The 15,487-nt window shown below is 40.2% G+C and overlaps 1 protein-coding gene across 1 annotated transcript in view; it reads left to right on the plus strand.

The window, feature by feature from the left end:
• Window positions 1-2,305: 2,305 nt before the first annotated feature.
• The window catches only part of LOC101962956 (collagen alpha-4(VI) chain), an 89,332-nt gene continuing 76,150 nt past the window's right edge, over window positions 2,306-15,487 (plus strand). Inside the window, exons 1-5 of the mRNA XM_005326997.4 lie at window positions 2,306-2,395; window positions 4,592-5,194; window positions 7,424-8,011; window positions 8,703-9,308; window positions 13,303-13,932. Of these exons, the coding sequence (XP_005327054.1) occupies window positions 2,320-2,395; window positions 4,592-5,194; window positions 7,424-8,011; window positions 8,703-9,308; window positions 13,303-13,932 (2,503 nt within the window). The 5' untranslated portion in view covers window positions 2,306-2,319. The remainder of the gene's footprint in view (window positions 2,396-4,591; window positions 5,195-7,423; window positions 8,012-8,702; window positions 9,309-13,302; window positions 13,933-15,487) is intronic.

Here is a 15,487-nt window from a genome sequence, read left to right on the forward strand (position 1 = left end):
TATAGAGATTCTTGCTTAAACTCTTCAATATGTTTAAAGAAATGTTCTTTAACATTTACCAATTTTTAAAATTGTTTGTGATATAGTAAAAATTTTCTTCCCAATTATATCATTCAGTGTTCTAAGCATAAATGAGCCATTTAAAATTCTATTCCCTGCAGTACCTAACACAGAGTTTGGAAAAAAATGTTGCTCCTTTTAGACCTAACTGATAAGGGAACTTGGATCTTCAGTTTACATTTTTACCCCAGGCTAAATTTCTCCCAGGTCTTTATTTGACATAAAGTAGACTCCAAAGTTGAATGACAAGTCTTGACTTGAAGATTTTCACTGAAGGGTCTGAAGCAGATGTTTCATGTCCATTCAGGCACTGGACCTGTAATTGAGTCATCTGGGGTGTGTGGGCAGGTCTTGACAGCCCATAGCTGTGTAGTTCTGGTATGCTCTTTAACCTTTCTTGCACCCAATTTCTTCTATTTCCATCAACAAAATGAGCACAGTAATGCCTGATCTGCTGGCTTCTTCCAGGTTTGAGGTGAGAAATATGAAGATATTAGCAGAGTAACTTAGAAAACAGCAAACAACTGAGAGCAAAAAATTAAGTGAATGAATTAAATCAAATCGTACAAATTATGCAAAATTTATTTCATTAATACTTAGGCAAATATCAGTTCCTTTATTTCTACAGACTCTTGAGTTTCAAGTTAGGGAAAATTCTTTTTAAATTTTATATCATGAAGTTCCAAGAAGATTATTATATTATTTAACAATCAAAAGAGTTCTTCCTCTTTTGTTTGTTAAACAAACAGGCCTGGGTTAAGGATTAATGAACTCGCTGAATCCTGGTGACACCACGAGGTAGGTGTATTTGGGGAAACTGAGGCACAGAGAAGTGAAGCAATTTGCCCAAGAACCATTATTGAGTAGTGGATCTGAGGCTCAATTACAGGTAGTTTCTCTCCAAGAGTTCTGTCTGTGCAACTGGATGGCTAAGAATGAAAAGATGAAGTATCACCTGCCCACTTGGACCCCTCGTTCAATGTGACTACTATGTTTTTCTTATTTTTAAACAAGGGTACTTTCGTAGAGCGAAAAAGTAGAAATGGAATCGAGAACAGATGATTTTAATGGGTGCTTTGGATATGAATTCACTTAGGGGAAAGGGTGGTCATGTTCTGCTTCTGCTGGGAGTTTATAAAATGTTTTTTGGGCTGTGCTGATTGAATCAGGCAGATGTGCTCCTGAGATATTTGAATATTTTTTGCATGCTACAAATGTTTATCGGGTCATCAAACTCTTGTATAAAAATGCAAGCAAAATCATTGAGACATGTTTATGTTCCACCAAGTGAATTCAGTGTGTGAAACAGAAGTTGTATCCCATGCCCTGTATGCTTTCTCCTTTTATAGCCACATCTGGACAACTTTCAATAGACAAGTCTGAGGTGTACACTGTGGGTGTTTATAGAATTCTTCCTGAGTCAGATCAACAAGACCAGTTTCCTTGCACAACTGAAACAAAGTGGCAACATTTCCTTCTTATTTATTTATTTTTGGTACAAAGGATTGAACCCCAGGGCATTTTACCAGTGAGCTAATTTACAGTCCATCCTTTTTATATTTTATTTTAGTTTTTTTTTGGGGGGGGTACCAGAGATTGAACTCAGGGACACTCGACCACTGAGCCACGTCCCCAGCCCTTTTTTATATTTTGTTTAGAGATAGGGTCTTGCTGTCTTGCTATGTGCCTCACTAAGTTGCTGAGGCTGGTTTTGAACTCGTGATCCTCTTACCTCAGCCTCTCAAACCACTGGGATTATAGGCACGTGCCACTGTATGGAGCTTCCTTTATTCTCAAAAAGCATCTGTTGGTTTGGGGGTTTAATTGTTTTTATTTTTCTTTTATTTATTCTAATTTGTTAAACATGATGGCAGAATGCAATTCATTTCATATTGCACATATAGAGCACATTTTTTCAAGACACTGATTGTACACAAAACATTTTCACACCATTTGTACTTAGGGTAATGATGTCTAACTCATTCCATCATCATTCCTACCTGCTTTCCCCTTCTTTCCCCTCCCTTCCTTTGCCCTATCTAAAGTTCATCCATTCCTCCCATTTTCCCACCCACCAATCGCCATTATGAGTCAACATCCACATATCAAAGAAAACATTTGGCCTTGGTTTAATTGTTTTTTTAAAAAATAATGTTATTGAGATATAATTTACATGCATTGTGAGACACTTCTTTTTAGCGTAAGAAGGCATGATTTTAAATTACAGCGTTTCTTTTTCTTTCTAGGGTTGCACCTACAATGGAGACTTGGAAGATGTTTTTGGTCACCATCTTTCTTGCAGCTAGTTTTGACTTTATCAGAACACAGAACATTGGTAATACATGGGATTCTTTAAGATCAAATGATTAACCTTGCCAGGAACCTGGTGTTCCTGACAATCTTAGAAAATATTTTAGGACCTTCATACTTAGAAAAGGGGAATCAATTCATTGAAGGAGAATTTAGTCAGAATCTGGGAGCTTTTGGTAAACAATGGGTACTTGATTTTTTTTTCCAATACTTAATCTCAAGTGACAAAAAAGGTATATTAAAAGTGCCATACTTCAGAATGTATTATCAGGCTCTGAAGTGCTTTTGTAAAAAGAGCCTGTTCTGCATTCTGCTTTGTTTCTATGGCAGAGCTGTTCCAAGGGGATAATTGTCATCATGAGATGGATAGCTTCACTGAATATTGGTGACACTGCTACAATTTTTTGTAGTCATTTTAACAATGTTGAGACTTTCAAGATGAAAGTCATATCAAGAGAAGATTGTTTGAATAGCCTGAAGCCCCTGTGAGACATTATGAGGTTTAAACATTCAAATATAATTACATAGACTGTTATTTGTTGGGGAAAAAAAAACATGAAGCTCTCTAAATTTTCCCTTTGGCCCTGGCTCCCATCCCTATGAACAGAAGTGGTGATAGTCATCTTATAATGTTTCAAAATCCTAAAACTACAAAGAACTAATGGAGGGCTTAAGAAAGTTACCAGGTATGAAAATGTAATCCTCCTGGTAGTTGCACATGATGGAACCAATACTTGTCTGAGAAATATTCCTACAGCTGGGAGATTTCTTCTGCTTGGAGAGGCCAGGGAAACACTTCATAGCCTGCATTTGACTGATCCTGAAAGAGTTGTTTCAGAGACAAACCAGTAGGCCAGCCCTAGAACAGTCACTGAGTTATTTTTTTCCCAACAAGATTGCAAAGGAATCTGATTGAAGGGTCAAAGCTTAATTCTCCAGAAGTGACAGGTGGATTATTGTCTCTGGATTGGATTAGACCAACTTCTTCCAGTCCTTCTCTGTCTAAGCTCTCACTTGGTTTTTACTTTTCTAAAACATGAATTCTCCCACCCCTGCTTTGGTTCTGAGGATTGAACCCAGGGCCTTGCAATTGATAGGCAAATGCTCCACCACTGAGCTACATTCTCAGATCTTTTTGTTTTATTTTGAGACAGGGTGTCCCTAAGTTGCTGAGTCTGACCTTAAACTTTTGATCCTCTTGCCTCAGTCTCCCAGTTCTCCCACATTGGCTGGGATTGCAGGCGTGTGCCAACACTACTAGTTTGAAACATGGCTATTTTTTGATATATTTTAGATGGACATAATACCTTTATTTTATTTATTTATTTTTATGCCTAGAGCATGTTTTAGGCAAGTGCTCTACCACTGAGCCACCACCCCAACTCCTGAAACATGGATTTTTAATTTAACTTTCAGGATATGGACTAGATGTTAGGAGACCTGGCTTTTATCTAGCTCTTTGGATTTACAGTTGAGTTTTTCCTATTCAGGTCTTATTTTCCTTCTTTGTGACTTGGGAAAATTAGATTGCTTATTCTATGCTTGTGCTGTCCAATGCAGTGACTATTAGCTGCATTGACTGCTTAAATTAAAACAAATTAAAATGAAGTAAAATGTAAAATTTAGTTTCTTGCTCATACTAGCAGCATTTTAAGTGCTCAGTGGTCACATGTGCCTTGTGGCTGCAAACATTGCATGGATAATCTCACAGGATTATTTTCAGCTCTAAACTTTTGATTCCTGTGTTTTCATTGTTGTTCAAGATTCCCAGCCTTATAAGTGCTCTCCCTTCCTGCCCTCCCTCCTTCCTTTCTTCTCACGATGTGGGCAGTTAGCTGTAGCCCTGGTAGCAGCTGGGAGAATAGGTGTGCCAGCCAATAAAGAGGATCTAGGTGGGCACCAGCAGTGCCCACTACTCTTAGAAAGCTGTTATTTTTATTTTTATGTTTTAAATTTTTTTTATTAAGTTCAAGGGATGTGTGGAGAGCCAGGAAAAGGATTCTGATTGAAGGGTCAAATATCTGTCAGAAAGGAACGAAGGGTGGCAGGGCACTGGATGGGCAGCTACAAGGAATCAGAGGAGATGATTGTGTATCTCGGGCTGTATGCATACTGGCATCCATTGGACCTGTGGGGGGTAAGGCACTGCATTGGGAGAGATGGATTTCCAGCCAGTAGATGTCAATTTATAACATTTTATCTTAAAGCATCTCTTTCTCAGTCTGCAGGAAGGCCTCGGTGGGAGATGTGGTATTTCTGGTGGACGCCAGCATCAACCCCCAACATGCCCGCAGTGTGCGGAACTTCCTAAACATCCTGGTTAACAGCTTTAATGTCAGCAGAGAGACCATCCGGGTGGGTCTGGCCCAGTACAGCGATGCACCCCACTCAGAGTTCCTGCTTTCCACCTATCACCGCAAAGTCGATGTGTTGAGACACATTCAGAGGCTTCAATTTAAGTCTGGGGGAAACAAGTTGGGCCCGGCTTTGCAGTTCATTCTGGATCACCACTTCCAGGAGGGAGCCGGGAGCCGCGCAAGCCAAGGGGTGCCCCAGGTCGCCATGGTCGTCAGCAGTGGCCAGGCTGAGGACCATATTCGTGAACCTGCTGAGGCATTTAGGAAGGCAGGCATCCTACTTTATGCAGTTGGCATTGGAAATGCATCTTGGGCAGAGCTCAGGGAGATTGCAAGTAGCCCCAAGGAGAAGTTTACCTCCTTTGTTCCCAGAGTCTCTGGCCTGATCAGTCTTGCCCAGAAGCTGCGGCTTGAGCTGTGTGATACTTTGGCAAAGGCAGCTCAACCTGTTGACCCTGTATCTCCAGGTACACAAACTTCTCCCTCCTTTTTTTTTTTTTAAATTTGAATGTCACAAAACTCAAAGCTCTTAGCTCTTATTCATCTCTCCTACTATTCTTATTTTCCATATGTGTGCATGTTTAATTTTGAAATTAAAATTTCATTAAGTCATTAGTATATTGATGTAAGGATGTAGTATTATTTGATTCTAGAATGAAACTGTTATTCTTAGCTTAACTTACCCATATTGTCTGGATGTGAGTGCAGAATAGGAGAGTTTTCCCAGAAAGTGTGCATATTTCACTGCCAGTGTTTGGTATAATATACTGGTTAAAAGAAAAACAAATTAGGGAAAGGAAAGATCTGGGTTCAAATTCTAGTTCTCTGCATTCTATCTTTTTTTTTTTAAAGTAGAGATTGAACCCAGGATGTTTTATTAATGAGTTATATCCTCAGTCCTTTTTATTTAATTGTATTTTAATTTTGAGACAGCATCTTGTTGAGTTGCTGAGGCTGGACTTGAACTTGCAGTCCTCCTGCCTCAGTCTCCCGAGGTGTGCATCATCGTGCCTGGCTAGTTCTCTATTTTCTAAGTGTGTTATCTTGGACAAGTAACTTAATCTCTCTGAATCTAAATTTTCTTTCTGGGATGAAACTTTCTGTCTTAGAGAGTTATTGAAAGCATTAAACAAAATTGTGCAAGAAAAGTGTTTAGCAAGGTGTATAGGGAACCAGAAGTCCCCATAAGCATTTCCTAGTACTACCTGTCATTACCTGTGTTGATGATGTACCTTTCATCTGCTTTGTACATCTATTGGAGATGGGACATAAGCTGGCGAAAATTCTTTATAAGTTAATTACCAAGCTCTATAATAAAGCATACTTTGCTTTATTATACTTTGAGCAGAGAAAGAGAAAATTGCTTGTGTGTTCCATCAAAACCCACAAGAGGATGGAGCCTTCCTTATTTATTCATTATTTTGGTATTTTGTATAGAGTAGGTAACACTTTGGACCCTTTGATGCAGCAGTATGAGGTTGTAGCTCTGCATTTGCATGACCAAATAAATATTATATGTCTTACTTTTCTATAGCACTTTAAGGTTTACAAAGAGGATTTGTAAACATATTAATAATAACTACCATTTGCTTGGTACTCTGTAGTTTTCAAAACTTGTTTATTTTGCTCATCTGACTGATCCATCATCCCAACTTTGTTGGATATATAGGTAATGAGTATCAATATTTGCATTTTTCAAATGAGAAAACAGGCCAAAGGGTAGCACAAAACATGCAGGTCAGAGCTGGGTCTTTTAATCAATCCCAGGTCTTTTACAGCAGGTGTGTGAGGTAGTGTTCTCAGAAGTAGAGCCTGAGACAAGGATTTGGATACATGTGGTGTGTCACAAGCAAGGATACTGGGTTTGGGGGAACAGAGAAATAGAAGAATGTAAGGAAGGGTGTGATCTCAGGCAAAAGTTTCATAAAGAGCAGTTTCAACCTGATACTGGAGGGGAACTCAAAAATGTAGATGATGCCTCAGAGGTGTTTTGACCCTGAATCTGGGTCAAGCAAAGATCTGGCCTTTTTTTTTCCCTAAATTTAATTTGTGAGTGAAGAAGTTCCAAAGGCTGGAGGGAACCTTCCAAAGAGCAGTGTACAGAAATAGGAAAAGTAATCCAAAAGGAACTGGGAGGAGCACAGATATTGTCTACTATTGTAGACTATCTTATTTTATCCTCCAAACAATCCCATAAGAGTCTGAGGTCTACTATAAAAAATTCAGAGAAGAAAATTAAGTCTTAGTGATAAACAGGTCACAAAACTGCTAAGTGGTAGCACAGCGATGATACATATCAAGGAACATGGAACATGTTCCAGTTTTCTGCCCTGCTGATGCCAGCACCTTCCTTTTGTGACAGAATAGGAGGCTGATGGCTTATTCTGACCAGAAATTTCATTTTTCAGCCTGATGCTAAATTTACACAAGTGTTTTCCTTTTTTAATAAGATCCAAGGGATCATCCAAGTGGATTTCAATGTCAGAGGTTATCAGTAGAGCAGGTCTGAAGTACTGGAAGATTATGGAGTGGAGGAATGTGATGTCGCTCTGAGCACACTGAGGACCACTCAGTATCAGCTGCCTGCTATTGCAATTCCTTTCTGTGCACCACTTAGCACCATTGATTCTAAGTATTTTGAATCAATGGTGCTAAAAACCCAGTGACCCCCATGTCTTTTTCTCTCTCTTTTGCAGCTTGCAGAGAAGTAGCCCTCGCAGACATTGTGTTCCTAGTGGACAGCTCTACTAGCATTGGACCCCAGAATTTCCAGAAAGTCAAGAACTTCCTTTACTCCATTGTCTTGGGGCTTGACATCAGCAGTGACCGGGTCCAGGTGGCACTTGCCCAATATAATGACAATATCTTCCCAGCCTTTCAGCTGAACCAGTACCCTCTGAAGAGCGTGGTCCTGGAACATATCCAGAATCTTCCCTACCGCACAGGAGGCACAAACACAGGGAGTGCCTTGGAATTTATCCGGACCAACTACTTGACTGAGTCGGGTGGCAGCCGGGCCAAGGACAGGGTTCCTCAGATAGTGATCCTGGTGACAGATGGGGAGTCAAATGATGAGGTTCAGGATGCAGCTGACCAGTTGAAAGAAGATGGAGTTATTGTATATGTGGTAGGAGTCAATGTTCAGGATGTCCAGGAATTACAAAAAATAGCCAGTGAGCCATATGAGAAGTTTCTCTTCAATACGGAAAACTTCAACATCCTGCAGGAATTCTCAGGAAGCCTTCTTCAGACTCTGTGCTCAGCAGTGGAGGGTAAGATAAAAGGTGAGAAACTGTGTCAAAACCTCACATGACAACCAAACCGCTTAACTTGAATATGAGCCAACATATTCTGGGCATCACGGGAGGGCAGGAGAAGGAATGTCTATTATCTGTGAGGAATCTGGGGAGACTTCCTAAAGGAAGGGATGTCTGGGTTGGATTTGAAAGATAGATGGAGTTCTCATAAGTAGAAAAGGAGAAAAGAACATTCTACCATGTTCAGAGGAAACAGCGTGGATTTTAGAGTCCAGAGTGGCTGCTTTTTAATCTTTCATTTACCATATTTCAGTTATGTGAGCATCAACAGCAGTTTCACCTCGTCAGTTTCTTCACCTGCACAATGAAGATAATAGTACTTGCCCAGAAGAATGATCTATGAGGACTAAAATCAATAGTATATAAAAAGCTTTAATACAGATTAACTATTTAGTAATGGTCAGTTTCTAATGCTTGCTCCATTGGTTGAAAAAGAACAATGGAAAGGTTCTAATAAAGCAGAAAATAGAGAACCTTGTGACAAGATCCATACAGAGAAGGGGGAAATGCACAATATATATAAGCATTGTGTAGACACAGCACCGCTCCTTCTCACATGGGCCACACACAAAACCATCCTTGTGTGAAATTCTCACAAGAGCTTGATTTGATTCACTCTCTCCTCTATGTCTTCCCCTCTTCCTTTCTTTACTTTCAGAATACACCAAGGCCTATGCAGATGTGGTCTTTCTTGTGGACACCTCCCGGGAAACATCAAGGGCCAGTTTCCAGTGGATGCGGAATTTCATCGCTAGAACAGTTAGCATGCTGGAGGTTGGCAGGGACAGGTACCAGATTGGACTGGCTCAGTTTGGTGACCAAGGTCACACTGAGTTTTTGTTCAATACCTACAAGACCCAGAATGAGATGATGACTCACATCCGTGAGCGCTTTGTGCTCCGAGGTGGCTCCAGGAGGACGGGCAAAGCTCTGTGGTACCTTCATCAGACCTTCCTCCAGGAGGCAGCAGGAAGTCGGATTCTGCAGGGCGTCCCTCAATTCGCAGTGGTCATCACCTCCGGCAGATCTGAGGATGAGGCCAGGGATGCTGCGCAGACACTAAGGGAGAAGGGCGTGAAAGTCTTGTCTGTGGGTGTGCAGCAGGCTGACAGGGGAGAACTGGAGGGCATAGGGTCCCCGGCGCTTGTATATGATGTGCCGGGAGAAGATGGAATCAGACAGCTATCACAGGATGTGAGTATGGTGATCCAAGGGACTGGACAGCCAGAGTTCACGACTCAGGCTACGGAGGAAGCCATAGTAGGTAAGGCTTGGTTCCTGTCTATGTGAGCCACTGGGAGGTCTCACACTCTAAAGGGGAAAATCTGTGGAAGGATCAGAGAAAGGGGGCATTCTGGATTCCTTAGTAGTGGGGTATTGACATCTGTGGTTAGGAAAAGGAGGCCTGGGATGCCTCCAATACACATCTTGTATTAATTAACTCTGATCGCTATGACGACACTGCATAACAAACCATTTGAAAAGTCAGTGGTTAAAAAAAGAATAATTTATTCTCACGGATTTGGGCCAGTTGATCTTAACTGGGCCCAACTGATAACTTTGCTGATCTCACCTGGGCTCATTTGTAGACCTGGAATTTGGCTGAGAGTTGACTGATTTCAGCTTGGCTCTTCTCCGTGTATCTCTCATCATCTTCCTGGGCTCATCAGGCTAGTCTGAGCATATTCTTTCCATGGTAATGGCAAAGGTGCAAGAGAGAAACACAATCACATAAGTACTTTTCAGACTCCTTCTGCGTTTATGAACAAAGAAAGTCAGATGACTATGTTAACATCAGTGGAAAAGGAAAGTATATTTTTCTCATGGAAATGAATATTTATTTATTTATTTATTTTTGTACCAGGGATTGAACCTGGGGGGTGCTTAACCACTGAGCTACATGTCCATCCCTTTTTATATTTTATATATAGACAGGGTCTTTCTGAGTCTCAGGGGCTCACTAAGTTGCTGAGGCTCTCTCTGAACTCAGGATCCTCCTGCCTCAGCCTCCGGAGCCGCGGGGATTACAGGCGTGCACCACCAAGCCCCGTGGAATTGAATATTTCTGAACAATAATACAAGTTACCATATATATTTTCCAGGATTAAAAAGCATTCAGGCTTTCCCCAAGGGATTAAAAAATCTTTCCTTAGGTTGGCATTTGAAGGAAGATGCTATGAGTGTTTTGGGTAGGACATTCCTAGTACAGGATTTTTCTGGGCATCATCTGAGGTGTTGCACCCCTGATTCCTGCCAGTAGCATCTCTGAAAATTGCGCAATCCAAAACACCCTCATATAGTCTCAAAATGTCTCTGAAGAAACGTGCACTATTGGTTGGAAACCACTGGGCCTTATCTCCTTCTAAGTCTTTTTACATATTCTACTCACCAGCCAAACTGAACTATTCATTATTTGCCATGTATATATGTCTTGCTTTCCCACCTCTGTCTCTGCCTTTGAACATCCTACTATCCTCCTGGAATACCCACAGTCAAAATTTACCTTTCAGGCTGGGTGCAGTGGCACATGTCTGTAATCTCAGCAGTTTGGGAGGCTGAGACAAAAGGATCATGAGTTCAAAGCCAGCCTCAGCAATGGTGAAGTGTTAAGCAGCTCAGTGAGATCCTGTCTCTAAATAAAATACGAAAATAGGGTTGGGCATGTGGCTCCGTGGCTGAGTGCCCTGTAGTTATTCTAGTACCAAAAAAAAAAAAAAAAAAAAAAAAGAAAGAAAGAAAGAAAAAATTTGCCTTTCAGTTCTGAAGTTATCTCTTAGTGAAGATCCTTTGATCTGCACATCAAAAGGGACCTAGCTGTCCTTTTTCTGAAGTTGTTTATACCTCTCCCCTGACCTCCCAACATCTAGAGCTTGGGAGCTTTGCAGTTTTATGAACACATATGAGACAAGAAGAGCATAAATCAGCACAGTAACAAGGAGCCAAGAAGCAGATAGGTACTTCATTAAATAGAATCAGAGCACAGGGAGGCCTCCTGGAGAACGTGAAAAGGAAGGAATTGCACTGGTCCTTTAAGTAGGGTGCTATTTTGATATATGCGGAAAAGGGAAGGGGGCACTTTTGGTAAGGGGAAGAGTCAGGTAAGGGTTTCTCATTCCTGATAAGGATGTGAAAGTGGAAATAGTCTGAATAAATGTGGAAGAAAGTGAAGAACTGTACCAACTGGGACCAGAGGGAGGGTTTAGGAGCTTTAAGGGATGAGATTAGATTAGGTAGGATGTGCCCTGATTACAGGGTCCCAAGGCACTAGAAGGAATTGGAGGCTTTTAAGCAGGAAAAGTGGCACGATCAAGAGCAGTCCTGAAGAGAGCCTTTGGCAGGCATGCTGGGTTCTAGGTGGCATCTAAGACCTAGAAAGTATTTAAAGCTGAAACGACATCTGGTCACATGTGGAGAGTGACTGGGCCCAGCCCAACCATGGCTCTGATAATCATGAAAGAGAGGAATCCTGGAGACAACTTGAAAGGAGAATAATAGTACTTGGTACCATTGGGGGAAGGAAGGGAGAAGCCAAGACTTCTGGAGTTTTTAAGAAAGTACTCAAGATTTGTCAAAACCAGGGACAACACCCTTTCTTAAAATTCAGGGTTGATTGTTGATTTTATATATATATATATATATATATATATAAAAGGACCATAAGGGAAATTAGAGGACACCAAGAGACCAAAGAAAGTCAAAAGTTTACTCTGTGGCCCTGTTTTACCTTCTCTAGATCTTATTTCGCAACATTCAGTTGTCCATACACCGATTTTAGCTTTTGGCATATATCATTTTGGTAGATTTCTTTTATCATGTATCAAAGCAGATGGACCTCATTGACATGTAAACATGGTGGGCTTCCCTTCATTGGGCATTGCCCTAAATAGGAAGGGCATTATCTGGATTCTGTGTGGCAGGTAGTTTATGCTTCCTTCTTCCATTTGAGGCAGGCAGAAGGGGAGGTCCTTTTATACCAAAATAAAACAGTCAGCTAACCCAATATTTGGACAAGGATATTTCACAGGACCCTATAATCTTTCATATCGTCTCTGTTGAAATAACATGAGGGTTATCAGAGAAAGATGTACAGATTAGTTATACTTTGCTATTTCCAACTTTCATTGAGAGAGGAAAAAAATTATTAAATGGAGGAGGTTTCAGACCTATATAAGAGAATTTGTCCCAAGACTTCTTGAAACTAGTAAAACAAAGAAAAAAAAACCTAGTCTAGACTAATTCTTCTAAGACACTTAGATAAGTTGAAAAATGATCTTCAGTACTTTATTGTGGATATTCTTATTTTACATAGTTTGCAAATGATGTGACTACAGTTTCTTGTGAGAATTTTGAGATAGTCATGAACCCTGTGATGTTCTTTGTCAAACAAAGGCTTCCACTATATTCTAAAGTGCATGAAGTTGGGAAATGCAAATCAAAGCTTGCTGATATTTCATTTCACTTCAGTTAGAATGGCAGCCTTCAAGAATACAAGCCATAATAAATGCTGGAGAGAATGTTGGCAGGATGGCAAATTAGTACAACCACTATGGAAATCAGTATGAAGGTTTTTCAAAAGACTAGACCAGATGACCCTGAAATATCATTCCTCATTATTTATCCTGAAGAATTAAAGTCATCACACTCTGGGGATACATACATACCCACTGGGGAACCAGCCTAGGTGTCTGTCAATGAATGAATGGATAAAGAAAATATGGTATATATACTCAATGGAGTTTTACTCAGCCATAAAGAAGAACAAAATTATGTCATTCACAGGAAAATGAATGGAACTTGAGAGCATTATGTTAAGTGAAATAAGCCAAACTCAGAAGGTCAAAAGTTGCATATATTCTTTTATAAGTGGAAGCTAGAGAGGAAAAAGGAAAAGAAGAGGGGCTGTCTCATGAAAAGCAAAGGGAGACCAGTAGAATAGAGGAAAGGGAGTGGGAAGGGAGGAAGGGAAGGAAAGGGGAAATACTGGGGAATGTTATTGAGCAAATCATATTGTTATATCATGTGTATGTATGAATGTAACAGTGAATCCCACTACTACATATAATTATAATGCACCAATAAAAATTTGGGGAAAATAAATAAAAACTCAAAGTGCAAAAATGCATGAAGTTCGGATATTATTATAATTCATAATAACCAAAATATTATTGTAGTAGATACATATAACTTTGTATGTGAATATTGTCTTTATTTCTCTGCTCTCATGCAAGTACACTTCTTTCTGTTTTGGTTGTTTACAGCATGTCCAACTGCTATCCCAGCTGACTTAGTATTCCTCATCGAGGAATTTAGCAGGGCTAGGCAATCCAACTTTCAACAAGTTGTCAATTTCCTAAAGACGACTGTCAACTCTCTAAGCATTCGTCCTGATGCCTTGAGAATTGCCTTGGTTTTCTACAGCGAGGAACCACGACTTGAATTTTCACTGGATACATTTCAGAGTTCAGCCAAAATCTTGGAGCATTTGGACAAATTAACTTATCAGGGAAGAAGAGGAAGGACAAAGACTGGTGCTGCTTTGGATTTCCTGAGGAATGAAGTTTTCATTCAGGAGAAGGGTGGCCGATCCCACCAAGGTGTGCGGCAGATAGCTGTGGTCATCACAGAAGGTTTCTCTCAGGACAATGTGTCCAGACCCGCTTCTCACCTACGCAGGGCAGGGGTGACCATCTACGCAGTTGGTACCCAGCATGCCTCAGAGAGCAAGGACCTGGAGAAGATGGCCACATATCCTCCTTGGAAGCATGCCATCCCCCTTGAATCTTTTTTGCAGCTCTTCGTTGTGGGAAGCAAGCTGAAGAACCAGCTCTGCCCTGAGATTGTGGGCAAGAAGGCATTCTTTCCTGGGATGGGCTATACCCTACAAGAAGGTAGGAAGGCCCTTTCTAAATTTGATTAATTTTTTCTTTTCAAAGTTTTTACTTTGCTTGCTCTATGTACCTACCTCTCTACCTGGCAGAAGAGAAAAAATTCCAGAGTCCATCTGTTAAAAGAGAGAAACCCAAAACTTAGAAATTTCTGTCTTTATTTTTTCTCTTTTTAAGAATATGAAGTAAATAGTGAACATTCTTTTTTTTTTTTTTTGGTTCTGGAGATTGAACTCAGGGAAGCTCAACCACTGAGCCACATCCCCAGCCCTATTTTGTATTTTATTTAGAGACGGAAGCTCACTGAGTTGCTCAGTGCCTCGAGGTTGCTGAGGCTGGCTTTGAGCTCATGATCCTCCTGTCTCAGCCTCCCCTGCTGCTGGGATTACAGGAGTGTGCCACCACACCCATTGCCCAGGCTTCTTTGAGTATTGGATTTCTGTGTTTTTTTTTTTTTCCGTAAACCATAAAATAGCATATTGCATGTAATTTCTGGTTTCAGTTTCCTTTGAATGAGTAGAGAATTTAGCCATTTCTGAGATGATCCAAGTACAGAAATCCTTCCCAGTTTTCATGGTGTCAAATATCCTGTCTTTTGTAGTGCTACCTAGCATATTAACAATTTTTGGAAACAACTTACCTTTATTATTTTTAAGCATTTAACCTGGTTTTCATAGAGACAGTAAACCTCTTTATTCACAATTGTGTCTTATTGATTTGCACAATATCTTATTAATTGTGTAATTATAATAAAACTGCCATAAACTGGCTGGGAGCAAACCCACCTCTATCGTAGTTAGCTTATTTTCCACAGAGCAAAGCAGACTTTGGGCACTCAGTGTTTTGTGGGAGCAAATTCATGTTTTACAGAAGGAAAGGAGAGCAGCAATTTATCTGATGAGTTACTTAGGTGGAGGTTAGTTAGGAGAGTTCCTACTGTATAGCAGCTAAAACAATAAAACAAAACCAAAAATGTGTATATGTTTGGGAGTAAAAATACCTAAAGTTTGAATCTCCATTTGCCGCTTCCTCGCTGTCATAAACATCCTTATTGCTATCTGCCTGCTTTTCTAGTTTTGCTCACCTCTGCTGGTATTTCTTAAATTCAAATTAGAATCATAGACTTAAATGAGAATCATTGACATGTAGATATCTGACTTAAAAATTCAAGGCTGTGATTATATCTTCAGGGGAAAAAATTACTGAGTTTAAAAAAAATGCTGAATGATCTTGTAATTTCTTGATTACTTGTCCTGAGGTCTAGAAATATGAAATATGTAAATAAGTTTCCATCTTTCTCTTTGACCTGCATTTTTAGTCCTTTTCTCTGGGAATGAGAAACAAAATTGTTAAAGATGAGTTTTATTTCCTTGTCCACTCCCTGTTTTTAGGAGTCTGAGTCATAAACAGTATCAAGTGTTGAGAGCTGACTTCTTTTCTTCAGCTAAGAAGAAATCTGAAAATGGGAAAATTATCCCTAAGTCTAGAGGAGATATTGGTGGGGAAAGTTCAGAGATAGATAGAAGCATTGATGATTTCTACCAGAATTCCATCCTGG

This window comes from Ictidomys tridecemlineatus, chromosome 3 (genome assembly GCF_052094955.1).
Source record: "Ictidomys tridecemlineatus isolate mIctTri1 chromosome 3, mIctTri1.hap1, whole genome shotgun sequence".
NCBI classification, from domain to species: Eukaryota; Metazoa; Chordata; class Mammalia; order Rodentia; family Sciuridae; genus Ictidomys; species Ictidomys tridecemlineatus.